Source organism: Cynocephalus volans, chromosome 8 (assembly GCF_027409185.1).
Source record: "Cynocephalus volans isolate mCynVol1 chromosome 8, mCynVol1.pri, whole genome shotgun sequence".
Taxonomy (NCBI): domain Eukaryota; kingdom Metazoa; phylum Chordata; class Mammalia; order Dermoptera; family Cynocephalidae; genus Cynocephalus; species Cynocephalus volans.
In genome coordinates, this window is record NC_084467.1 from 139759713 (window position 1) to 139786904 (window position 27192).

General features: G+C 41.9%; 1 protein-coding gene and 1 pseudogene across 1 annotated transcript; both read left to right on the forward strand.

Moving 5' to 3' along the window:
* Window positions 1-5260: 5260 nt before the first annotated feature.
* LOC134384536 (liprin-alpha-1-like) lies at window positions 5261-8662 on the forward strand. The gene is made up of 2 exons (XM_063106095.1): window positions 5261-6181; window positions 6452-8662. Exons 1-2 carry the CDS (start codon window positions 5261-5263, stop codon window positions 8660-8662), a joined length of 3132 nt encoding a protein of 1043 aa, XP_062962165.1.
* Window positions 8663-12436: 3774 nt separating this feature from the next.
* LOC134384402 (ATP-dependent RNA helicase A-like) lies at window positions 12437-26666 on the forward strand (annotated as a pseudogene).
* Window positions 26667-27192: the final 526 nt, after the last annotated feature.

A 27192-nucleotide genomic window follows, 5' to 3' on the forward strand; every position in this document is an offset into this window, starting at 1 on the left:
CAAAAGGGGAAAGGTTGGAGGGCCTCTTTGGAAGAGCTCTGGCCTTGAGTAGAGCGAGAGGTAGAAGACGGACCCAATCAAGGTGTAATTCCAGAGATAATTTAGTTAGTATGTCTTTTAAGGTTCTGTTGGTTCTTTCTACCTTTCCAGATGCCTGAGGTCGGTAAGGGCAATGTAGGTGCCAGGGGAGAGAGAGTGACTGGGAGAGTTTTTGTACTATCTGGGCGGTAAATTCAGGTCCATTGTCAGATTGAATGGAAGTGGGCATCCCAAATCGTGTGATGATTTGGGAAAGGAGAGTCTGGGCTACGGTGGAGGCCTTTTTATTGGATGTTGGGAATGCCTCTACCCATTCTGAAAAGGTATCAACAAACACCAAGAGGTATTTGAGGCGCCGGACGGAAGGCATGTGTGTAAAATTGACTTGCCAGTCAGCTGCGGGTGTGAGACCTCTGGCCTGGTGGGAGGGGTATAGCCCAGGTTTGAGAGGGGTATTAGGATTGGTACACTGGCAGATTGTGTATGAGGAGGAGATTTTTTGCAAGAGGACTTTGTCAGATGGGGTGATTGAGAAGAAGGATTGTAAAAACTGGGATAAACCTTGGGGGCTAGAGTGAAACAGGTCATGGAGCAAGCGAGAGAGGACTTATCATCATTAGGCGGTTGGGGCTGAGCGGGTGTCTGTGAACCCTGGGGGCCGTAAGGAAGAATGGGAAGTTGGTTTTGTGTCTGTGGGTGCCGTGCCGCAGTGCGTGCTGCGAAGTCAGCCTTACAATTCCCGCGAGTGATTGGGGAATCGTCCCTCTGGTGGGATCTGCAATGAATGACTCCTAATTTACAAGGTAAGTGGGATGCCTTGATTAATGTGGAGATTAAAGCTGAGTTGGTGATTGTGTTACCCTTGGTGTTAAGCAGACCGCGTTCTTTCCATATGGCGGCATGAGAGAGAAGTATATGAAAGACATATTTGGAGTCCGTGTATAAGTTAAGAGTTTTTCCTTCAGCTAGAACGCAGGCTCGCGTGGCAGTGATAAGTTCAGCCTGCTAGTTGGTAGTACCCCTGGGTAAAGGTTGGGCTTCTATAACCGAATCAAGGGAGACTATGGCATAACCTGCATAATGAGTGTTTCCTTCCTTCAATGAGGATCCATCTGTGAACCATGTGAGATCAGCGTGAGACAGGGGCCCCTCAGTGATGGAAGAACGGTAAGGTATGAAATTCTGAAGGCTTTCTACACAGCTGTGCAAAGGCGTGTTGGGGGAATCTGGTATAGGCAGTAGAGTAGCCGGGTTTCGGGGTGGGCAGGTATTGAAGGATAGGGCAGGATTTTCCAGAAAGGAGGATAGGAGGGTTAGAATTCTGGAAGGTGGGAGGGAGTGGAGAGACTTATAGGTAAGAAGGTCTTTAAGGTGATGTGGTGAGAGAATGGTAAGAGGTGCCCCAAATGTTAATTTGGATGCCTCTTTATGCAGCAACTGCCCCGCTGCTAGGGCTCTCAGACAGGGTGCCCAGCCTTGTACAGTGGGGTCTAACTGTTTTGATAGGTATGCTACAGGGGCAAAGGAGGGGCCATAATTCTGTCCTAGGACGCCTAGAGCTTGTCCCACATTTTCATGAACATAGAGGAAAAAGGGTTTAGTTAGATCAGGGAGATGAAGTGCAGGGGCTGTTAGAAGGGCCTGTAGTGACGGGAGTGGGGGTCAGTCCATGTGAAGGCAAAAATGTCTTGAGTATCAGTTTCCAGGGGTATGGAAAAGAAGGTATCCTTTAAGTCCAGAACCGAGAAATGAGTACAGCGAGTATGGGAGTATTGAAAGGGGAGCGAGTGGGACGGAGATACCCCTTTTTTAATAGGTCCTGAATGATGGGGCTTAACCCGAGGAGGGCTGCTGTGGTTAATGGATACTGAGCCTGGCAAATATATTTGGAGGGGTCTTTTAGTTTTATGTGTACGGGGGAACACTGGGCCAGAGCGAGGTTCGCAGTGTCCCAAACTGTGGGGTTAACAGGATGCGTCAGGATGGGTAAGGACTTTTTTGGAGGGGTGGAATTAGTAGGATCTTGGGCTTGAACTAGCGCTAGGAGAAAGGAAATGGGGGAAGAGGAAGAGGACAGGGGCAAGGTAATGGAGACTTGAAGCCATGATAGAATGTCCCGACCCAACAAGGGGTCGGGGCATTGTGGCATGACTAGGAAGGAATGGGAGAAAACGGATTGAGTGCCTTGAAGGCAGCAGGTTAAAAGAGGGGTTTTGGGGGGAAAGATTTGTTTACCTCCTACCCTGACTATAGGAGAGCTGCTGGAGGTGGTGGGGCCTTTATATTCCCTTAAGACCGAAAAGGTGGCTCCAGTGTCCAGGAGGAAAGATATTGGGTGGCCGTCCACAACCATGGATACCCTGGGTTCCTGCTTTGTTATAGAGATGGTCGGGAAGGGCCCAAGGCTCCATCAGTCCTCCTCAGCGAGGCCCACCATAGGTGGTGTCCACGGTTCGGGGGACTGTGGGGCAGTTGGTCCCTCACCCCTTCAGGAAAGGGGGCAATCAGATCCCCAATGTCCCTTCTTTTTGCATTTTGGACAAGGAGTGGTGGGTGGCCTGGGGGTGGGGCAAGCTTTGGCCCAATGCCCTTCCTTTCCACATTTAAAGCAGGCTCCAGGTGGAGGCTTAGAGGTGGAGGCTGTGGGAGGGCGCCCAGGGGGGTTGATAAGCCGGGCCAACATCTGGAAGTTGGCGTGGTCGGCCTTTTCTTTTCGACGTTCTGTTTCCTCCTCCCAATTATGAAAAACCTTGAAGGCCTCTGACAGGATTTCGGTCTTAGGGGTTGCAGGACCCTGCTCTAATTTTTTAAGTTTAGTTTTAATGTCGGGGTAGGAGTGGGCCAGAAAATAGGTCATAAGGACATGCCGGCCGTCTTCTGAGTTAGGGTCTAAATTAGTGTATTGTTGAAAGGCCTGAGTTAATCTATTGAGGAACTCGGAGGGAGTTTCCTCCTTTTTTTGAACAATTTCTTGAATTTTTTGGAAATTGACACCACCCTTGTGAGCCGATTTTTTGAGGCCAGTTATTAAGCAAGAGGCAAAATGGTCTCGAGCCTGGATTCCCTGGGCTATGTTATAATCCCAATTAGGTTCCTGTTCTGGGACTGCTTGGGGGCCTGGTGGTTGATCCAGATTGGTACGATGGGTGTCAGTGGCATGGGTTTGGGCTTTATCCCAGACCTTGCAGCGTTCCTCAGGGAGGAGGGTATTGGCCAGGAGCATGAAGATGTCATGATGTGTGAGGCTGTAGGCCTGCAGGATCCATTGGAATTCTTTAATGTAGGTGGTAGGGTCGGTAGAGAAAGAGCCTAGTCTTTTTTCTAATTCTGTAAGGTCAGCTAGGGAAAAGGGAACATGGACCCTAACTACTCCTTCAGCCCCAGCTACCTCACATAGTGGGGCGATTGTTAGAGGGGCAGGGGGAGGACCTCGGGAACGGGTGAAAGGGGGGCTTAGTGGGTCAGGGGTAGGTGAGGGTAAAGACGGCGGAGTGGATGGCGCTGGAGGTGCAGAAGGTGACGTGGATAATGGTGGAGGAGGAGCGGACGCCGGAGGCACTGGGGGAGGAGGAGATCGGTAAGGTGGGGGTTCATCAGCAGGGTCAAAGGTGCAAGGATCGAGGGGTGACTGTGAAGAGTGTTTACAGGCTAAAAGGACTTGAGAGGGAGCACAGGAGGAGCAGAGGGCGGGGTTCTGAGCCAAGAGGCAAAAAGCCTGGATGTAGGGGATCTCCTTCCATTTTTTTAGGCGCTGGCAGTAGTTAAAGAGGTCTCGTAGAATGTTAGGATCTAGTGTGCCCTCAGGGGGCCATGTGTTTTGATTATCTAAAGGATAATAAGGCCAATCTTGTGTACAGAATTTGGTGAGGAGTTTGGGCTCAATATCCGGCCTGAGGGAAAGGTTCGTGAGGTTGTTCAGAAGGCACTGAAGTGGAGAGTCCCCTAGGGAGGAGGAGGAAGCGCCCATTCTGGTCTCTTAATGGGAATTTAGACAGAAATCGGACAGAGATTAGTGATAAGACAGATCCTTCGGCCGGTTCTGAAAGACAGGATCCTAGAGGTCGTCCCCAGTAGGTCTCGTCAGTCCCGGCAGGTTCACGTACGAACCAGGAGGAAAGAAGGGAGGTGTGGGTCATCACTCAGACCTCCACTTCTCTAGGGCAAAAGCCCGGTGCCTGAAGGAACCTAGTGCCAGGATTTTCTGGTCGGGTCCCAGACCTGGGAAGTGGAGAGAGACGGAAATCGGACAGAGATTAGAAGAGAGTGGTGGACAAGAGGGTGAAAGAGGGAAGGAGAGAACAGAATGGGGCTTTTAACCTCCAGAAATGAAAGTAAAAGTTTACCGGGGCTTTGGAACCTGTTATAGTGGTCGTGAAGACCGTGGTGGGGTGGGTATGGGTGTTAGGAGCTACCGGACAATCTAGACTCCCTGTGGTAGCCTGAAAATGGCCGGTGCTCTTTAGAAAAGGGGGCTTACCTAATGATGAGCCGGTGGTGAGTGGAAGAAGCCAGCGCCAAAAACAATGGACGAGGGTGGACCGTCAATGGTGAGCGGTGAAAGGGAGGCCAGTCCTGGCAGGATGGAGTGTTACAGCTCGAGGGAGCCCTGAGGGGCGACTCGGAAGGTGCTGTCACTGCGCTCTGAAAAGTGTCACCGCTCGAGAGAAACTCCGTCCCAGGTTTCCGCACCAAATGAAAGGACGAGTCAACACCAGTTGGCGATCCACCGGAGAGAGCCCGTTTATTAGGCAGCACACACACATATATAGGGCTTTAAGTGGAAAGCTGATTGGCTTAAAATACAATCCCTACTTAGCATACCGCATGGGGTTTGGGGGGAGCTGATTGGTGTGTAATTCGTGCTGGCGGGAAGGAGAATACGGAAGAGAAGGGCAACCAGCGCCATGATCGGGTGTGGCCGAGAAGGGCTTATGTGATCGGGGTGTGATCCCTTGGGGCATTTGGGTCCCTACACAGTCCCCTGGTCTTGACCCCTTCACAGGGTTATTGTCCCTGTGAGTATCTTCATGGTGTGTGTTCCTGCACTTAATATTTGCCGGTGTATGCTTTCCCAACTTATTTGCATACAAAGTGTAACACATCTGAGAATAAAGAGGCTGTGAACCTTTCATGTATTAGCTGCAGATACTTATGTAATTGCAGATTTACGGGAACCTGTATTCTGCTCTTAATGATTCTAGTCTGGGTCTTTCATTTGCAGATGATGCGTGAGGTGATGCCAACCATCAGTGAAGCCGAAGGCTCCCCAGGAGGAAGTGGGGGCCATGCATCCAGCTCCCCTTCACAGGCAGACGCAGATTCACATATAGAACAGTTGATCGTCTCCATGCTAGAAGAAAGGGACCGACTTCTTGACACTCTTAGAGAGACTCAAGAAATGCTGGCATTAACCCAGGGGAAATTACATGAAGTTGGTCATGAAAGAGATTCCTTGCAGAGACAGCTCAAAACTGCACTTCCGCAGGAGTTTGCTGCACTTATGAAGGAACTGAATGTATGCAGGGAGGAGCTCCTTGAAAGGGAAGGAGAAATTGCTGAACTGAAAGCAGAAAGGAACAACACCAGGCTGCTTTTAGAACATCTGGAATGCCTTGTCTCTAGGCACGAGAGGTCTCTCAGGATGACCGTGGTGAAGAGACAGGCACAGTCCCCAGCACGTGTGTCCAGCGAAGTCGAAGTGCTCAAAGCACTGAAGTCGTTGTTTGAGCACCACAAAACTCTGGATGAAAAGCTGAGAGAGAGATTACGAGTAGCACTTGAAAGGTGTGGTTTGTTAGAAGAAGAATTAGGTGCCACACACGAAGAGCTAAAGATTCTTAAAGAACAGAATAAGCAGAAAAAAACACTAACAGATGGAGCACTTGACATGAACCATGAACAAGAAAATACCCTGAGCATGAATGGAAAGAGATCTTCTGATGGTTCGTTAAGCCACGAGGAGGACCTTGCTAAAGTAATAGAGCTCCAGGAAGTCATAGACAAGCAATTGAGGGAGCAGAGCCAAATGAAAGAGCAACTGGCCGCCCTCTCCAGTCACGTGGCAAAGCTAGAGGAAGATCTCTACACGGCCAGGGAAGACTTGATCAAATCTGAGGAGATGAACTTGAAATTGCAAAGGGACATTCGTGAAGCCATGGCCCAAAACGAAAACATGGAAGAGAGAATCAGTCACGTGGCAGAGCTGGAGGAAGATCTCTACACGGCCAGGGAAGACTTGATCAAATCTGAGGAGATGAACATGAAATTGCAAAGGGACATTCGTGAAGCCATGGCCCTAATGGAAGACATGGAAGAGAGAATCAGTCACGTGGCAGAGCTGGAGGAAGATCTTTACACGGCCAGGGAAGACTTGATCAAATCTGAGGAGATGAACACGAAATTGCAATGGGACATTCGAGAAGCCATGGTCCAAAAGGAAGACATGGAAGAGAGAATCACTACTCTTGAAAAATGCTCCCTCGCTGCACAGCGTGAAGCCATGTCTGTGCATGACCTCAATGATAAACTTGAAAATGAAATTGCAAACAAAGACTCTATGCATCGCCAGACTGAGGATAAAAACCGCCAGTTACAGGAACGGCTGGAATTAGTGGAGCAAAAGCTGCAGCAGACCATGAGGAAAGCCGAGACACTCCCGGAGGTGGAGGCGGAGCTGGCGCAGAGGGTGGCAGCGCTCTCGAAGGCTGAAGAGAGACAGGGCAACACAGAAGGAAGGTTAAGACAGATGGAGGCACAGCTGGAGGAAAAGAACCAAGAACTGCAGCGGGCAAGGCAGAGAGAAAAAATGAATGAAGAGCATAATAAAAGTTTATCAGACACTGTTGACAAGCTTCTTTCAGAATCTAATGAGAGGCTCCAGCTTCATCTGAAAGAGAGAATGGCTGCTCTAGAAGAAAAGAATTCTCTGTTAGGAGAAGTTGAAAATGCAAAAAAGCAATTGGAAGATACACAACATGATAAGGATCAGCTGGTCTTAATCATTGAAGCATTGAGGGCTGAACTAGACCAAATGAGACTAAGAGGTGCTTCACTTCATCATGGCCGACCCCACTTGGGCAGTGTCCCAGATTTCAGGTGCCCTGTGGCAGACAGTCACACAGATTCCTACAGCACCAGTGCAGTGTTGCGGCGCCCCCAGAAAGGCCGCCTAGCTGCTCTACGGGATGAGCCTTCCAAGGTACAAACTCTTAATGAAGAGGATTGGGAACGTGCCCAACAGGCTAGTGTCTTAGCAAATGCAGCACAAGCTTTTGAGAGCAATGTCGATGTGTCTGATGGTGAAGATGAGGACGTCAGGGACGTGAGAAACTCGACAGGCTGCCAGGATGGTCCCGTGAGCAATCCCAGCAGTAGTAACAGCAGCCAAGACTTGCGCCACAAAGCCCCAAAGAAGAAGGGCATCAAGTCCTCTATCGGCCGCTTGTTTGGCAAGAAAGAAAAGGGCCGACCTGGACAAGCTGGCAAAGAATCATTACGACACCCTGCTGTTTCAAAGACAGATAATGCATCTCAAGATGCCTTGTCACTGAGCAAATTGGGAGGACAGGCTGAAAAAAATCGTAAACTTCCAAAAAAGCATGAATTGCTCAATGAAGCCCGAAGACAAGGTTTGCCTTTTGCCCAGTGGGATGGGCCAACCGTAGTTGTGTGGTTGGAGCTCTGGGTGGGGATGCCCGCCTGGTATGTGGCTGCCTGCCGAGCCAACGTGAAGAGCGGGGCCATCATGTCAACCCTGTCGGACACCGAGATGAAGCGTGAGATCGGCATCAGCAACCCCCTGCATAGGCTGAAGCTGAGGCTGGCCATCCAAGAGATCATGTCTCTTACCAGCCCGTCCGCCCCTCCCACGTCACGAACGACACTCGCATATGGGGACATGAACCACGAGTGGATTGGGAACGAGTGGCTGCCCAGCCTGGGCCTCCCTCAGTACTGCAGCTACTTCATGCAGTGCCTGGTGGACGCCAGGATGCTGGACCACCTGACCAAGAAGGACCTCCGCGGGCAGCTGAAAATGGTCGACGGTTTCCACAGAAACAGTTTCCAGTGTGGAATGATGTGCCTGAGAAGATTAAACTATGACCGAAAAGAACTGGAAAGAAAAAGAGAAGAAAGTCAGCATGAAGTAAAAGATGTGCTTGTTTGGAGCAATGATCGAGTGATTCGCTGGATCCTGTCAATTGGCCTTAAAGCATATGCAAAGAATCTTTTAGGGAGTGGCGTTCACGGTGCCCTTCTGGCCTTAGATGAAACCTTTGACTTCAACGCACTGGCGCTATTGTTACAGATCCCAACGCGGAATATACAGGCTCGTGCTGTCTTACAAAGAGAATTTAACAACCTTTTGGTCATGGGGACTGACAGAAGATTTGATGAAGACGATGATAAAAGCTTTAGGAGAGCACCTTCATGGAGAAAAAAATTTAGACCAAAGGACATTCGTGGCTTAGCTGCTGCATCAGCAGGGACTCTCTCTGCAAACTTGCAGGTTACTTCTTCTATGTCTTCACTCTCCACGCAGCCAAAGAAGATGCAGATGGACGGCAGTGTGTCAGGAACACAGAGGTTGGATTCTCCCACAGTCAGGATTTACTCCTGCTAAAGCCTCCTGCTGTTTACCCACACTACTTCTACAGATGATTACGCAGCATTTTGAATCCAACAAAGACTACATTTTAGAATGCAATGGAATCTTTAATCTCTTAATACTTGTTATATGGACCTTAAGATATTTTATTACAGAGTTTTTAATTAGTGAAAATTCAGGAATACCATAGAGAAAATATTTTAGAATTTAATGCTTCTTATATTTATGTAAACTTATGACTCTTTATTTATATAGTTACTTACTTTTTTATGTATATCCAGGCTATAAATATCCTTTCAAATCAATTCATGTTCTTATAACTAATTTTAGTTTTTCAAATGAATGTACTGTAATGCTTATATGTATAAACCCTATGGACAAATATAGGGCTTTTGTAAATTATACATTTATAGTAATTATTATTGTTTAATTTTTTAATGATAAACCATTACAGAGAAGAAAAAATGAATAAAAAATATAAAAATAATAAAAGTATTAACTCCAAGAGATGATTCTTGAATGTGAAGACTAAAAAAGTAATTTCAGAAACCAAATGGAAAGATTAAGATTGTGACATAATCTAAACTCAGGAAGGAGAAAAGCCAGGACAGGACCTCCTCTTACAGTCATCTTTGGTGGGTTACAGAGCAAAACTTCTGTCTCAAGGGGAGGTGTAAATCTTGTAAGCACAGGGAGTAGGTGGCCAGGGGCAGAAGCCCAAACCAGACAGCCGAGGGGACAACTAGAACTGTGTTGTGCACCTCAGGCACCCTTGGCAATATGCAGAACCACAGTGCATGAGCCTTTTCCAACCCACTGCAGTGGCCCGTAGAGGAAGGAAGACATGCTCAGATGGCAACGTGTGCAACCTACTAACGCAGTTTCTAAGGTTTTTCCTTCTAAGAAAACAGACTCCTGGGCAGAATTAATTCACTAATTAAACTGATACTTATTGAGTACTCTTTATTTATATTTACAAAAAACTAATTATTTATGTGATGACTATCATAATAGGGAAGTTGAGCCCCATGGAAGCATTTAACTTCAGAGGGAGCTAACCTGGCCAAGGCTTCAGGGAGAGCTTCCCAGAGGAAATAAAGCTAAAGCTGGGATCATAAGGGTTAGGAGGAGTCAGCAGGGGGAAGACTCTGGGGCGACAGCGGAGGCAAAGGTCCTGAGGTGGCAGAGAGCCAAACATGAATTTTAAAGAGACTTGAAGAACTGTGTAGCTGAAGAATAGAAAGAGAGGGAAGGAACGGAGCACTATGGGATCTGCTGTACACGTTGATTTCCCAGCCAACGAGAATCACACTTCATAACAATGGAAGAAGATACCAGACAGATGCCTTGGCTGAGAGTATAAGGAAATCATGCAAAACTTCCAGCCACCCTCGGGGACCTTCAGGCACGTAGTGTAGAGCAAGAGTGTTTAGGCAGTAGTTATGCTCAAACCACAGATTTTTAATGAGTGCAGAGATTTTAGCTAAATGTATTAAATCATATTAAAATCCCCAAGATGGTAAAATACTCTAGAATTGGTAAAATGTTTAATAAAAATTTTCTAGGTATGAAGTCATCTCTACCACGATGTGTAACCTCCAAGCCAAGAAATAAAATTACCATGACAAAACAAAACAAAACAAAATCTAATGTACTGGGTCCTTCAGGAAATGAAGGCTAAGTCAACCTTGACACTGACTCTGAGTCAGACCCTCCACCTTGTTCTCTCAGTCACAGAACAGTTTCCGTCTGTTTCAGGGAGGGTTGTCAGATCGAAGCTGCCTCTGAGACCACCGGCTAGATAGTATGGAAACATTATTATCTGGACTTGTCAAGGTCATCTTGTTGTCAGCACCACGCTCACCCAGTGAGCTAACCGGCCATCCCTATATAGGATCCGAACCTGTGGCCCTGGTGTTATCAGCACCGCACTCTCCCGAGTGAGCCACAGGCCGGCCCTTGCCAAGGTCATCTTGCATGGCTTTCTTGCATCATCATACTTTGATACTAGTACTAAGTAGGGATGATAGCACTGGGAAGGGAAGTGAAGGAGGGAATGAGAGAGAGAGCCAAAGAAATAAATGCAAATGAAGCTAGAGTCAGGTCTAAGCAACAGAGGGCAAGAGTGGGGCAGGGGTCACAGGGCACTTACAGAAGAGAAAAAGCTCCAAGGCAAGGAGGAGGAAGCATAAGGATGTATAGGAAGACACACCGAAATACAGAGTAAATATGGGGAGAGGGCCAAGAGTAGGATGAGATGAGCCTGAAACCAATTACCCATAGTCAAGGTTATTTACACACCTGACTTTCATTCCCAAACCAAGTACTTAAGAGAAGTATTTTCATTTTCATCAGTGAGAAGGAAGTAGAAGCCACGTAGCGTAGAGGTTAAGGCCTGGGTTAAATCCAAGCTCTTTCACTTATTCATTGGATGACCTCAGACACGTTCCTTCATTTCTCTATGTCCCCGTCTTCTGCTTTAAAATGGGGATAATAATACATAGAGTCATTATGAGAATTTTAAAAGTTTACACAGTTCTTAACACAGGGACTATTCCTACTAAGCAGTCAATAAATTCTAGCTATTATTAAAAAAGGACACCACTAGTCACCAAAATTATCCTTCAAGGACTTCAATACCTCATTCTCTAATTCCCCACAGTCTAAGAAAGGAGTTTTCATATGTAAACAGGCCACTACTGAATAAATTGCTGCAGCCTTCTACAGTTTTCACCATTAGAATGTAGTTTGTGTTAGTGAGACAAATGCTACTGAGAACAGGGAGCAGGTTCACCCTGACGGTCCTGACCAATTTGGTCATCTTCTCCTTGCCTCACATCCTTCAACCCACCTCCTTCCCCAGGAAACACGTGTAACTTCCACATTTCTAACAGCTGTTTGGGGACCTTGCTCAGGGTGTTTATTCAATAATAAAGCAATAGCCAGGCAAGACAGCACAGTTTAGTGGAAATAATGCCAAATTACAAGATCTCAGAGTAAAAACACTCTACAACATGAGTCACAGCAGTGACACCATACTCTAGTTCTTCGTGTACTTCTGTCGTCTTATTACTGTGACACAGACAAATGTGGTCATTTTCATCATCTGCAAGGCTGCAGGATGAGTGTACTGTTTACCTTTCTCCAACATGTAGAAAACCTAGGAGACAGTCATGCCACCATTCATCAATGCTGTTTTACTCTTCCTCAGTTATTAGAACATGAATTTCTGCTCAGGAGCATTCTACCCGTGTCCCTTAAATGTACTGGTTTTTTTGTTTGTTTGTTTTGTTTTTTGCAGGGATATTTAAAAGACCATCTCAGGCTCTTTTATGTGGCATATTACTTCTTTCTTATTTTTTTACTTAAAAAAAATCCCTTTGACATTATAACCTTTAATTCCTCTATATTTGGAGTCTTGAATCTTATTTTTGCTCTGTTCTTCACCCCTCCTTCCTCCTTTTCCCCATTTTTGTTACAACCATTCAGATTAATTTCAATCACCTGCTTAGGGTATTTGAATTTACTGGAATGAATATTGATTGCAAACTCTCTGGGAAGAATTTTTTAATACACTCCACTGTAAAGTTTCCCAGGCATTAAAGAATCACATCCAACTTTCTTTAACTCAGTTCCCTTTTCTTTAAAGTGTGTCCAATGTCTTAGATTACTACAATTTACATAATCCTTTACCAGCCACTAAAATCTGGTGTCGCTATTTACAACTTCTGGGAAAAGATTAAAAGACATCCATGTCCTATCATCTGGGTGTGTGGAAATGAACGCAGAATGATTTCAACAATTCAAAGCGCTACTGTGGTAAAGAGCTTGAGAAATAAAACTTGGCTTTCCACAAGGGAAGTGATGAGATTCAATTAAAGAAAAGGAAACAGAAGCTATTTTGACATTATATTAGTGGTTAAAGAAAGAAAGAAAGCATCATTTCCTGAGGAGTTTTAAACCTCCTTATGTAAATTTAGACAGATAGATAGGTAGATATCATAATCTCATGTACACTTCAAAGAATGAAGACTCATGGTGTAAAAGCTCTACATGGTTAATAGCCCTACTTTAAATTCTCTTCACTTCTGAATTCAATGATTGTAATAAATCTGCCCTAGGGAAAATTTCCTTTTTTCTATCTGATTCAGATTTTATTATTCTAAAAGATGGTATTTTTCCTGTGTAAAAATGTCAGGAAGGCAGAAAAGGGCGCAGGTGGAATGAATGTGGGCAGAGATGTTTTCTTCTGCCATAGGAAGTTGATTCCTAAATAGTGGCCAGTTTGGGGAACCTAGAAGTAGAAACAGCATACGTTATGATATACATCAGTCTAGCCCTAACATCATAAATCACTGTGTGGCAAATATTCCAACATCGAGAAGCCTTGGAAATTTAATTCTTTGCAGCTGAAAACATTCTTGTTTTAGCAAGATAACTTTAGAGGTTCCCGATTCTGTACAAAGCCTGAACCCAGCATATTCAGAACTGGAATTACAAGAACTCTGCATGTGGGAGTCATTGCACCATCTGATACTTTTTTAAATGCATGAAGAACACCACTCTCTCCCAAGAGAAGCGCCGCGCGCTCCCAAGAGAAGCGCCGCGCGCTCCCAAGAGAAGCGCCGCGCGCTCCCAAGAGAAGCGCCGCGCGCTCCCAAGAGAAGCGCCGCGCGCTCCCAAGAGAAGCGCCGCGCGCTCCCAAGAGAAGCGCCGCGCGCTCCCAAGAGCGCCAGGGCTCTGCCCCAACCAAGGTAAATATTAACTGTTACAATGATGAGGTTGTAAGTGACATAGCCTGCAAATGTTACCAGCCTTGTAACGCATCTCAATTGAGGAGAGAAAAAGGAATCTTTTCTTGCTGAACTTAGTAAGTTTCTCATTATCCATTTAAGGGGTGAGTGATTTTTTAAGACTTCTGTGGTCCAAGACACCAGAAACCAATCTTTCATCTTGAATGCTTCACCTGAATTTTCACATTTTCCTTCTTTAAAGTTCTTTTATCCTCTGAAAGGTTGGTTAGATCCATATTTAGAAATACAGGAAAGACTGTAAAAACTTGGTACTTGGGAGCCTGTATAAAATGTAAGAGTGATGCTTGAGAGGTGGACAAATGATAGTATAAAAATGGATCTTGCATCTGAAAATTTGAATAGAATAAATGGGCTAAGACAGCTAGCAATGTAGAATTTGATAGAAAATAACCTGAGATTGTATATTTCAATTCAGAAGACCCGAGGATGAATAACAATTTAGAAAGTTTAACAGGAAAAATCAACCAAATGTAACAACTTTGTTTCTTATTACCTAGGTCTTGGTTTATCGTTGATTCTAAGTCTAAGGCAGACCTTTTGGAAAATTCAGACTACATTATTTCAGAGATAGATGAAGATGACCCAAGATTATTAGATGATAAGGAGGAGTTCATTGATCAGTAAGGAAAATATTTTTTAAAAACCAAGAGTTAATAGTCTTAAGAAAGAAATATACTCAGTAGAAGGAGCCATTAGAAGTTTCAGAGTCAAATTTAAAAGTTTGTCCTTGAGTTTTAGTCATGTCCTATAGAAAACATTAGTCAGTAGAAAAATTCTATATGGATGTAGATTCTATATTTTTGGAAATTCTGTATGTTAGTATATGATTAGTCAGCTAGAATTATTAATGACATTCGATTTCATTTGAACATAAAGAACAAATCTAGAAGACTTTTCTTATGAGCTGTAGTAATTGAGACAATCTAAAATATATCTCTATTTTTTGCAGGCTAATTGCAACCTGTCTGTGGTGACGAATATGGTCCAGAAACAAAGATGAGCATGTCTCAGTTGAATGAAAAGGAAACTCCTTTTGAACTCATTGAAGCTCTGCTTAAGTACATTGAAACCCTTAATGTTCCTGGAGCTGTGTTGGTTTTTTTGCCTGGCTGGAATTTGATTTATACTATGCAGAAGCATTTGGAATTGACCAGCCCAGCCCTATTTTTAGTCCTTAACCTTTCTGTATTGTTACAGGAAGTCATCGTTATCAGATTCTGCCTCTGCATTCTCAGATTCCTCGAGAGGAGCAGAGAGGAGCAGCGCAAAGTATTTGATCCAGTACCAGTTGGAATAACTAAGGTAAATTTTGTGTGTGTGTGTGTGTGTGTGTGTGTGTGTGTGTGTGTGTGTGTGTGTGTGTGTGTGTGTCTTTTTCGTGACCGGCACTCAACCAGTGAGTGCACCGGCCATTCCTATATAGGATCCGAACCCGCGGCGGGAGCGTCGCCGTGCTCCCAGCGCCACACTCTCCCAAGTGCGCCACAGCTCGGCCCCAACCAAGGTAAATATTAACTGTTACAATGATGAGGTTGTAAGTGACATAGCCTGCAAATGTTACCAGCCTTGTAACCCATCTCAATTGAGGAGAGAAAAAGGAATCTTTTCTTGCTGAACTTAGTAAGTTTCTCATTATCCAGTTAAGGGGTGAGTGATTTTTTAAGACTTCTGTAATTCTTTCGTCATTTGTTAAATAAGCAAGCAAATCAGTCCTTTCAAGTACGGAATAGGAAAATTTTCTGATATAATTTTTCTTATATCGTTTTTTCACAGGTTATTTTGTCCACAAATATTGCTGAAACAAGCATTACTATAAATGATGTTGTTTATGTCATTGATTCCTGCAAGTAAGTTCCCAGGGAACCTGTTTGACTGTCCCATTGTTACCAACTGGAAACTTCTTATCAGTTAACAGAATCAAAAACACCTTATTTTTAAACTCTTGTGTTCTGTACTTCAAAATTATTGTCCATCTATAAATAGGTAATTGATAATTAAGAGTAATTGTTCATGTTGATCATATCTATCATTTGTCATGGTCGAAAGTGACAAACCTTAACACTGTAACTTCTGACTGCTTCCTGCTGCTTTTGTCTGCTGGTGTTTTGCTTATTTCCCGTTGGGTGTTTCCATTGACCACTGCCACACAATGGATGCTGTTTGTTGTGTAAGGATGACCAATACTTAGTACCTGACAGGTGTCCTACCTGATGGACACTCCTTTAAGAATTCAGTGACTTTGTATTTGGTATGAGATGACCCTGGGAAATACACAGGGAGGTGTTGTATATAAGGTAATTATATGGAAATTGACACGCATAGAGGACGACAAAGTTGAAGTTTGGTTATATCTAACTGTGCCCCATGTCTTTTCTATGTAGATCCTCAACCTGTCCTGGCAACTGAAAATAACTTGCCCATGCCCATTTTAGGGAATGGTGAGTAGCATTCTATGCCAATGCCAGTCATTTAGAAATAGCTGCCTGTGTGTGCGACACTGAAGAAATCTGAAGTTGCTTAGTTTCAAAAGGACCACACAGGCACTGCTTGATGAGGTGTGGTGTGACATCGTCCACATATTCCGGTTCCGCATATAACCTTTAGATCATAGATATCCTAAAAATTACATTAAACTTTAGAGTAGAGATGGCTTGAATAATTATCACGCACTTACATGTATGTACCAGATCCTACGTGAATGCTTTATGTTTACTAATTCACGTCAATGTTTATAAATACTCATAAAAACCTGTAAGGTAGATAGCAGTAGTACACTCATTTTCAAATGAGGAAGATAAGGCACAAAAAGGTTATTTAACTTGGCCAAGGCAATCCAGCTCGTAAGTAGCACATGTATGTTGACAGCTAGGAGGGTGTAGAGTCAAATTGCTGATTCTTAATTGTGCCATTCACAAATAGGCATGAAAGGTAGGTATGGAGAGTATCCACCACTCAGTGGATTTACTTGTGTAATAGTTATTGGTTGTACATATGTTAACCGCTCTTTACTATTTAGACAGAAAGTGAAACTGTTCACTGCTCACAACAATTGACTAACTATGCTACAGTATGGGCATCCAAAACAAACCTTGAGCAGCGGAAAGGGCAAGCTGGCCGTGTACGGCCTGGATTCTGCTTTCACCTCTGTAGTCGAGCTCGTTTTGAGAGGTAAGATCAATTCTTCAATAAAAACTGAAGTTTTTTCTAACACTTTAAACATCCTCACAATGTGCAGTCCCCCCAGCCTCCTTATACCCTGCTGTGAACTTAATGAACTCAGTGCATAAATACCTCCAGTTAAATATATTGGAGGAAGCTTAGCTTGGATAACAAGATTGTGATACGAATGAAGAGAAATCAGAAATTTTCGATGGTGCTGTGTTTGATACCATTTTACCTACTAAAAGTACAATATATGGACATTTTTTTGGTTCCACATAGCTTTGTCACTTTGGAATTACTGATATTTATAGAGTGGTTAACTTCATGAAAAATGTAAGTTAAAATAACAATATCTTTGTATTTATAGAATATTTCTTCTTTTTTCTCCTCGGTGTTACCACTAACTTGTCTCATATAATCTTCATCATGTCCCTGGGAAGTAGAAGGCATTGTTTGGATAAGGAAATTAAAGCTTAGGGAGTTTAGCTGATTTCCCCAAGACTGTACCAGAGCCAGGACTGAAATCCAAGTCTCTTAATTCTGTCCATTTCCATTTATACTACAGGGCCTTTTTGGGAATGTTGGTGGATGGGACCTACTGATTAAAAATATTCTTATCTTTCTGAATTATAGATTTAAGATATATTTGTAATTATATGTTTCTGGACATCCACGTGGCATACGTCAGTAAAGTAACGTGGGATAGAATGATATAGGTGACCAGATATATAAAATATGCTGAAGAAAAAATCAAAGATGCTTGATTTGCTTTTATGTTGGTAACATATGGCTCCTTGGCAGTTGTAAGTATAGATTTACTTGACCATCAGAAGTTAACTCAGGAGACTGGCTGTAACATTTGGAAAACATCTCATTCTTTTTAAACATTAGATTGTCCCTTGAACTGAAGGGACAAGTACTTACTCTTTAACATCTTAGAGTAAAACCACCTGCTAGTTAGTAACGGCATGAATTGACCCCTATTAAGGGATTTTTGTATTTTTCTCTATAGGATGAGAAACAGATGTCATGTGCATGTATGTTAGCCTGATTTAAGCTGATCTAAGTCTTGCGAGCAGTGTTTGGAATCACATGTAAATGTTCCCCATGAATCTTTATCATGAATGGTTTATAGGGAACAACCTGAATTAGAAATGTAGATACCTGAGTTTTCATAGTGTTTGTGCCTAATACAATTCATCATAAGTATTTACACTCATTAGGCCTCTGTTTCTCCCATTCTATAAAATGACATTAAGTTACTTAACCTGTTGTCTCACTTGTAAAAGGAAGATGGTAAATAATACCTAACCAAAGGGTTGGCGTGAGAATTAAATACGTTAATGTAGAATACTTAGAACAGTGCCTGGCACATAGTAAGCTCTCAGTAAATGTTTGCTATTATCGTGTTAATTTATTATAATAACTTATTTATTAGAATTTTAAAGGGTTAGATTACCTGTAATATCCTTTCCAGTGGCACTAAAATTATATGGACTAGGAAGATGGGGAGGTTGTGGAGGTTTTGTCTACCACAAAAAGTCTCGTTACCATTTTTAACCCGTGTTTGTCAGCAGATGAGACCTGAAGAAGCCATAGGTGGGGGTAATGACATTAGGGACTTTGGATCATTTTTTCATCCTCCTTCACTCCTCAGCTGAAAATGCCATCAGGTTGTAAGGGTAAAGTCAGAAGCTGCTACTCAGCCAGCTTAAATCTTGTCCAGAGAAAGTGTTTGTAGTGAGTGATAAAAGGCTCTGTGCTAAGGGATGAGGAAAAGGTAGCTCTGTCTCCCAGATTATCTTTCTGCAAAGATCTTATTAAACTACCATCTGCAAATACACAAGGAGAATTGTTATTTTATGCTTGTTTTCTCTTAGACTTGAAACCCACATGACACCAGAGATGTTCCGAACACCATTGCATGAAATTGCTTTGAGCATCAAACTTCTGCGTCTGGGAGGAATCGGCCAATTCCTGGCCAAGGCAATTGAACCTCCACCTTTGGATGCTGTGATTGAAGCAGAGCACACTCTCAGAGGTACTTACAAGTGCAGACATACTGAACACAGGTGTCCATTTATGCTGTCTGTCTTATCCTGGCAGGTAACATTTAACAGAAGAATCAAGATGAAGGTATAGGTGAAGGTACAGTCAACAGGACTGTGATAAGAAGGCTTCCAGTGTTACCTTAGGGACTTGGTATGGTCACTATCTGTTATAGTGAACCCCATGAGAGAAGGGGATAATGAGATTTATTTTTAAAAAGTATTTTTAAAAGGTCAGGATGTCATTTTTCAGTTAGTACTTAAATATTAGAACATGAATTACTCATGATACCCACACCATTTTGTGTGCATGTCTTAGAACATTTATTTTTTCTTTTCAAACTTTTTTTTTATTTAATGTTTAGATAGCAAATTATTTTCTCAACGTAGAAACGAAGGGAAACATCACAAATTAAATTTGAAGTCAGTTGATAAGTAACAGATTTAACACTCAAAGATTTACATCCTTAATGCAAAAAGAGCTCTTAAAAATGAGTTAGAAAAATCTAATCAGAAATTTGGTGAAGGATATGAGTAGATAAGTCACACAGCCCAAAGAAACCCACGTGTCTAATAAGTACATTCTAAGATGTTGTTGCGGGGCAGGGGTGCGATGGGGGAAGGATCGGGGCTGAGGCCCATGACTCCTGTCTCAGGACCTGAGCAGCTGGCTTAGTTACTTGCCTGGTTGTTTGTCAGACTTATTATAGAAGCAGTAAAGTATAGTGAAAAAAATAAGGCCCTTGGAGCCAGATGGATCTGCATTTGAATTTGCTATGTGAACTTCAGATTTTTCTTCTCCAGATTTCATTTTTTTCTCTAAAAGTCATCAACAGATGCAAGTCAGATTTATGGCGTGTAGGTACTTATGCTGCTTTTACAATTACTACTGTGTTTATAGACTTTTCATGGACTGGTTCTAATCCTTCTTTGTATTATGTACTCCAGAATTTAGTTTTGTTCTGTATTTCTGTGTTTGAGTGGAGAGAATTGTTGGCTGTGGACATAGTGCTAACAGTCGGCTTGACCAGTGATGAAATCTTAAGTGCACTATCTGTAACCTTAATATACAAAGAAATGTTTCATCTTTGCATAGGTTAAAGGAGTGTTTATTACTATTTCTGCTCACCAAGGAATATCTCCCCACAGAGCTTGATGCATTAGATGCCAATGATGAGTTGACTCCTCTGGGAAGAATCCTGGCTAAACTCCCCATTGAGCCCCGTCTTGGCAAAATGATGATAATGGGGTGTATTTTCTAGTAAGTGCTTTGTTTAACTGGTTATAGTTAAGTGGGTAGGACAGTTTTAGAAGCTTATCCCCTTCTCCATAAAAGCAGGATGGGCTCAGACAGAAGAAAAAACTAAATGTTATTAAGAGAAGTGGCGTACCTAGGTACCGAGAGAAGTATGAAGTAAGAAACACTGTGGGAGAAGGAGCACTGATTTCTCAAAAGGGAAGGGCATTTTCTCCCAGGCGGTTAATTTAGTTGTTCCTTGAAAGAGAATAGCATTAGGAAAAGGGTATATATTATCAGACAGTTTTGAAGATTAAGAGATTTGGTAAAATGGAGGAGAGAGAATAGGAAAGGAAAAATATAATACTTGGTCATAATTTGTGGTAAATATGCAGCCATTAATGTTAGAAGTCATTACTTTTTCCCTTTCTGCTTCTGGAGAGAGCAACTGTAAAGTTCTTTGTTAAGCCAATTTCAGTGCTAATAAAAGCAGTATCAAAGCCAGTAAAGACTCTGAAGCACATGACCCACAGTTGTCAATACTGCCCAAGCTGCTGGCAACAAGACTGTAGTCTAGTCTGAATTTAACTGTTTGTGTTTCAGTGTGGGAGATGCCGTCTGTACCATTTCTGCTGCTACCTGCTTTCCAGAGCCTTTCATCAGTGAAGGGAAGCGGCTGGGCTATGTCCATCGAAATTTTGCTGGAAACAGATTTTCTGATCATGTGGCCCTTTTGTCAGTATTTCAGGCCTGGGATGATGCTAGGTATGGGCTTGAAAGAGAATTATTGTGAGATTTGGGTGAACTGTGTCTAGTGTCTAGTTCTCTGGCCTGTGAGAATAACTCCGTATCATACCAATTTATTTTAGAATGGGTGGAGAAGAAGCAGAGATACGTTTTTGTGAGCACAAGAGACTCAATATGGCTACACTGAGAATGACTTGGGAAGCCAAAGTTCAGCTCAAAGAGATTCTGATTAATTCTGGATTTCCCGAAGGTAAGACTTTTCCCATTCTTTAGATAATATTTGAAGTGACATTTATGTACTACATGCACATTGGCAGTGCATTATACTTGAGCTTCAAACTTTAGACCCTATTATTTTTCTGTGTTTCCAGCTATTTCTCAGTTCTTTGAATTGTGGCAACATCAGTTTTTCACATTAATTCAGTTTTTAAAAAAAGGAAGCGTAAGGTTATGATGCCTAAAGGCAGTGAAAGCAATTGCGGTGTAGTAGACAGATGATAAATGTTTTAAGCGTTGTGCTGCTTCGACCAACAGAAGTTTTTTTAAATCTATTTATCTCATAAACACTGCTCTTGCTTTCAGAATGAGCACCTTGTTGAATAACCTCAAGTAATAGTTTGAGAAGGGATTTATCAGTCCATTTTAAATGGCTTTAATTTAAACTTGTAATGTAGAGACAATTACAGAGGACCTTGTGATGTAGAAAGAATAATCCAGCTATTAGTTTCTTGATATAAAGTTGAGCTTTATACTTTTCTTTTCCAACTGTGTTAAGAGAATTATTTCCTAAAATGTCAAGAACCGGAATGCATTACCAGAATTCGGATCTGTTTAGTTGAGAGACAAGGTTTTTGGGCAAGATGGCAAGTTTTATAAAGATATAACCTAAATAACTAAACAAAGTAGTTCTCTTCTGTTGTAAGCTTTTCTCAATAATCAAGAGAAAGGGAAAGAGCATTTTTTATATGATAGAATCTTTACAACAATCCTGAGATGCAGATGTTATTACCTTATTTTATAGATAACAAAACAGACACAAGTGTAAATTACTTGTCCAAATTCATTCAATTAGGAGGTTGTAAGACTAGAACTCGGGTTTGCCTAAAGCAAACTATGTCTGTGCTCTTCACGCGTCAACTCTCACAGTTTCTAATCGATGATGTAGCACTCATGAAGTGTACTCGGGATGAAAACAGCCTTCATGACCGTGCGTGTCCTCTTAGACTTTCACTCCATCTTCTCTACAAGCAACAACTATTTAAGGGTGGCAGTTGGTTAGAGCACAGTTTTACAGTATCAAGGTCAAGGGTTCAGATCCCTGTACTGGCCAACCACCAAAAAAGAAAAAAAGAAAAAGGAAAGAGTAGCAGATAAATACTTTGACTGTGGTCCTTTCATTCTATTATTCTGAGAGTAGATGGCTGATTGGGATATTTTTTAAAGTAACATCTCAGTCTTATGTTATGGTTAAGTCTGTAAGAGAATAGAGACATTTTAGTTTTCTGATTGTGGAGATTCAGCAAAATTTCTCCTTGAACTTAATTGGGTGCAAGCGTTCTGAGAAGAGAGAAAGTTTTATAGATGGGTTATTTGAAAATGAGGGTTGGGGGAGAAGTCACTTCTCTTAATTCTCTTCAGTGGAGTGACGTGAAGATTACCTAGTTACCTGATTTTTTTTCTTCTTCTTCTTCTTCAACAGATTGTTTGCTAACACAAGTATTTACTAACACTGGACCAGATAATAACTTGGATGTTGTTATCTCTCTCCTGGCTTTTGGTGTGTACCCCAACGTATGCTATCATAAGGAAAAGAGAAAGATTCTCACCACTGAAGGGCGTAATGCACTTATCCACAAATCATCTGTTAATTGTCCTTTTAGCAGCCAAGACATGAAGTACCCGTCTCCCTTCTTTGTATTTGGTGAAAAGGTAAGAAAATATTAGTTTAGAAAAGTTTACATTGAAAATACAAGTTGTCTGTATTTACTAATAATTGGGAACATGAGTTTTAATGTCTAAAGCATAGTTGTAATTATATGGCAATATTGGCAGTTGGAATGTCGATCGTTTCCCTCTTCCTTCTTTCTCCATCCACAGATTCGAACCCGAGCCATCTCTGCTAAAGGCATGACCTTAGTCACCCCTCTGCAGTTACTTCTCTTTGCCTCCAAGAAAGTCCAATCCGATGGGCAGATTGTGCTTGTAGATGACTGGTACGGATTTTCAGATGTGAACTCCAAACTCAAGTCTTAGAATTGAGATGTGATGGAATTCAGGGGCTCATCTAATTTGTGAAACAAACATGGCAAAATATGATGGCTCAAATGTAGTGCTTTATAACCTCTTTTCTTGGAGAGTGGCAAATCTTGGTAGTATGGTTTGTTATAAACTAAATTCTTAAATTAACTATACCAGTAGAAGCAAGTGCATTAGGAATTTGAGCTGCCTCCACCCCTGTGAATACTGTCATCATGGAATTAGAATCTAACTGGATCTTGGGTACCTCTTTTGCGTACTCTCTACATTGGTCAGAAACTTGTGATAAGCACCTGGCAAAAATGGAATAGTGCTTAGTGGACAGTCAATAGGTTTAGCCATAGTCTTGAAAACCTAGAAAACTCCAACATTCTGAGTTTCTTAATTTATTCTTTTATTGGAGGCTGATCTGTATTGATAGCCATATTTGGCTTGATAGACTTAATGGTTTAAGATTCCTGCCAATAACTAGCAGTGAATTGCAAGAGGTTGCTGCAAATTATTGTTTCTTTTTTTTTTTTTTTGGCAGCTGGCTGGTACAGGGATTGAACCCAGGGCCTTGGTGTTACCAGCACTGTGCTCTAACCAACTGGGATACCAGCCAGCCCATTGTTACTCTTCATCCTTGTTAATACTTGCCTACGTCTGAGGCTATTACAATAGTTTAAAGAATTCATACTTGTTAAGAAGTTAAATTTATTGTGTGATTGCCATGAGTGAAATTGAGAAATAAGTCTTTTTCTGCTTGTATTCCCTCTCTTATTTTTTTTAAGTTGTTTTTCTCCGTTTTAGGATCAAACTGCAAATATCTCATGAAGCTGCTTCCTGCATCACTGCTCTTCGAGCAGCGATGGAGGCTCTGGTTGTTGAAGTCACCAAACAACCTGATATCCTCAGCCAGTTGGACCCTGTAAATGAACGTATGCTGAACACAATTCGCCAGATCTCTAGGCCTTCGGTTGCTGGTATCAACCTTATGATTGGCAGTACACGGTAAGTACCGCATTAACTTCTCTTTGAACCGAGCAGAAGATAGAAATCTTATGCAGGCCTAGAATACCAGAGTTCATTGATAGAGGCAGAATTCTAGACAAGCACTAACTATGGAATTTAGTTCTGGCTAACGCATTCAGAACAAAAGAATGTAACTTACTTTTGTTTGTCTCTGTATTAATAACCTGTCTACTACATCAGTGCATGTTAGACATAGAGAATGACCTTATTAAAAGTATATACATAGTCCAGAGTGGGTCACATGGCTTCGAAGTGACAGCCTATACAGTCCTCAGTCACATCTCTAAAGAAAATACTGATGAGGGGTTAAATTACTTCTTCCTTAAGTGAAAAGCATCAGGGTTTATCTTTGGAAAATAGAAGGCCATGGATATATTAAAGGAAAGAAGTATGAAATTTCTCTTAATTTTTAAAATGTTTTATTTGCTTCTGCTTTTTTCTCTTCTTTTTTTTTTTTTTTTTGGCCTGTAATTTTTTATTTGGAAATATTTGATATCTACAGAAAAGACAGAAGAATAGTACAGCGTACACCCATATAGTCTTTATTTAGGTTCACTAACTTTTGTCATTTTGTGACATTTGCTTAATCATTTGTGATGAAGTTGCAAACACTTACATTTTACATCCATATATTTCATTTGTCTTTTAAGAACATGGCCACACTATCACAGTCACAATCTAAAAAGTTAAGTATTCCAATAATACTATATAATATACAAATGTATTAAAAATTTTCAAATTATTTATCCAAAAATGTTCTTTAATCTCCTTATCAACGATCACTTACTGTATTTAGTTGTAAACCATTATAATTTTAATATAGCAGAATTATTAAGTACTTTATGGATTCTGGTTTTCCATTTTTGTTATAAGTGAGTTAATTACTTTTTAAACTTTATTTATTAAACACAAAGTACTTAGTGTGTTCCAGGCACTCTGCCTAGTGCTTTTCTAATATAGATTATTATTCCCTTTAATACAAATAAAGAAAATAGGCGCAGATAAGTTAAGACCCAAGGTCATCCAGCTGCTAACTGGTATATCAAATTCAAACCCAGGCAGTGTGGCTCCTAAAACTGTGCTCTTATGCCATGTTGTGGACCTCCCAGTTGGTCAGATGTATGGAAGAATTCTTGAGAAGGGGAATCTTCAAAAACAAAAATAGAAACTAAGTGTCATAGGCAGTTACAAATGAAGTGCTCGTGGGTGTTCAAGGAAAAGAGAGATTATTTTTGGCAGGAGGGGTGGTGAGCAAAGAGGCTGCACATATAACCTACTTCTATGAAAGACAAAAGTCCAGAAACTAGAACAGACAGGACAAATACAAGAAAGTTTAGGATGTACAAATATGATGGTAGTCCAGATTACAGTAGAGAGAATTGAATGGGGGAAGTGACTGGTTTAGACAGGTTCGTGGTCGATTCGTTAAGAATTGGTTACCGATGGATTAAAATGGGGGAGCAGTGCAGTGAAGGGATGAAGAGAGAGATCACAGGCATATTTCTGATGTGGACAGCTACTGAACTGTAGTGCTAATGGGGGAGCAGTGCAGTGAAGGGATGAAGAGAGAGATCACAGCCATATTTCTGATGTGGACAGCTGCTGAACTGTAGTGCTAGTCTCTAAGAATAGCTTCACGTTACGCTGAATTGGGTTGTTGGTAAAATACTCAGATTTCTGCAGTTTTTCGGGTTTTTTTTTTTTTTTATGTCAGTTGGCAGATACAGAAATCTGAATCTGAACTCTTGACCTTGGTGTTATCAGCACCAACTGTAACCAACTGAGCTAACCGGCCATCCCTGCAATTTTTCAGTAGTCCGCATTTTATTTGTCATATGAAACAGATTTAGGTGTGAACAGATTACCAAAGACATTTTTCAGAAACGTATTTCAGAGTTAATGCAAGAAAATATTTGGTAATAAAGATCAAATAGTTTATTGCCAGCTCCGGGAAACTCTTCCTAACGTATTATTTAATAATACTTGCTTTCGTGCTCGCTTCGGCAGCACATATACTAAAAAATAATACTTGCTTTCTTCAAACACTATATTGTTGAACTGAGCGAAAGAGGGTTATCCTAAGTTGTGTTTTGTGGACATACTGCCAAGACTCCAGACCTTTGATAATGAACCAGAAAGAATTTTTAAAAAACATTGATGTCACTTTCTGTGTCTATTTTGGAAAAGCAGATTTATTTCATTTCAGTTTGTATTTGTGCATTTGACTTCATTCTCTTTATGCCTTAAATTTTCAAATATGACTAAATGTGTGTGTTTGGTGACTATTTGAGATGTATCAAGAATGCTTTGCTGAAGTGTTGGTTTTGTGCTTTTCCCAGGTATGGAGATGGTCCACGTCCTCCCAAGATGGCTTGATATGACAACGGAAGTGGATACAGAAGGGGAGGTTCTGGGTATGGTGGGGGGGGCTACAGCAGTGGCTACAGCAGTGGAGGTTATGGTAGTGGAGGCTACAGAGGTGGGGGAGGCTATGGTAATGGAGGCTACGGTGGTGGCTCCAACTCCTATCGGGGAGGATATGGTGGAGGTGGAGGTGGTGGCGGAGGCTACAGAGGAGGTTCCCGAGGTGGCTATAGAGGCGGCTCTGGAGACTACAGAGGGTCTAGTGGAGGCTTCAGAGGATCTGGGGGATTCCAGCGAGGTGGCAGGGGAGGCTATGGAAGTGGCTACTTTGGACAAGGAAGAGGAGGTGGTGGCTATTAAAGCTTGGTTATGCCTGCGTGTAGACACTTTAAAAAAAATGCATGCTATGTGTTTTCCCAAGGTGTTTATTTGCCACCAGAACGTAAACCTATTTTCCACCCATTCTGGTTCATTGTAGTTTAAGGAAACCAAGCTTATAGGTACATTAGTGATTTTGTTTATATGTAAAATATAACTAATATAGAAGAACCACAGTTTGTAGTTTTTGCTTTAAGGAGTAAAGATTTGCCTTTAAAATTAACTTGATATTTTCTTGGCTTTCATTTAGTATAATAGAAAATAAAGTATTACACTAAATACTGGCCATGTAGTTGATTCTTGATTTTACGTATATACCAAGCGATCTTATCACTTGAAATAGAGTAAGTACCCTTGGAATTGAATTGCTACTCTTGCTATAAATACTGGCCATTGCACAAGTCACATGGACCTCTGCATGAATGAAACTATTTTGACCTATGGCTGAACATTTTGGCGTCCTCCCAAACTTTGTCTTTGAAAAATCCTAACCCAGGGTCAGCATTTTCTTTGCTAATTTAGTTT

Excerpts from the sequence above, each read along its gene's own strand:
- LOC134384536 (XM_063106095.1), top strand. The coding sequence starts at position 5,261 with ATGATGCGTGAGGTGATGCCAACCATCAGTGAAGCCGAAGGCTCCCCA. Across the intron at positions 6,182-6,451 it reads ACTTGAAATTGCAAAGGGAC|ATTCGAGAAGCCATGGTCCA; the intron begins ATTCGTGAAGCC and ends TTGCAATGGGAC.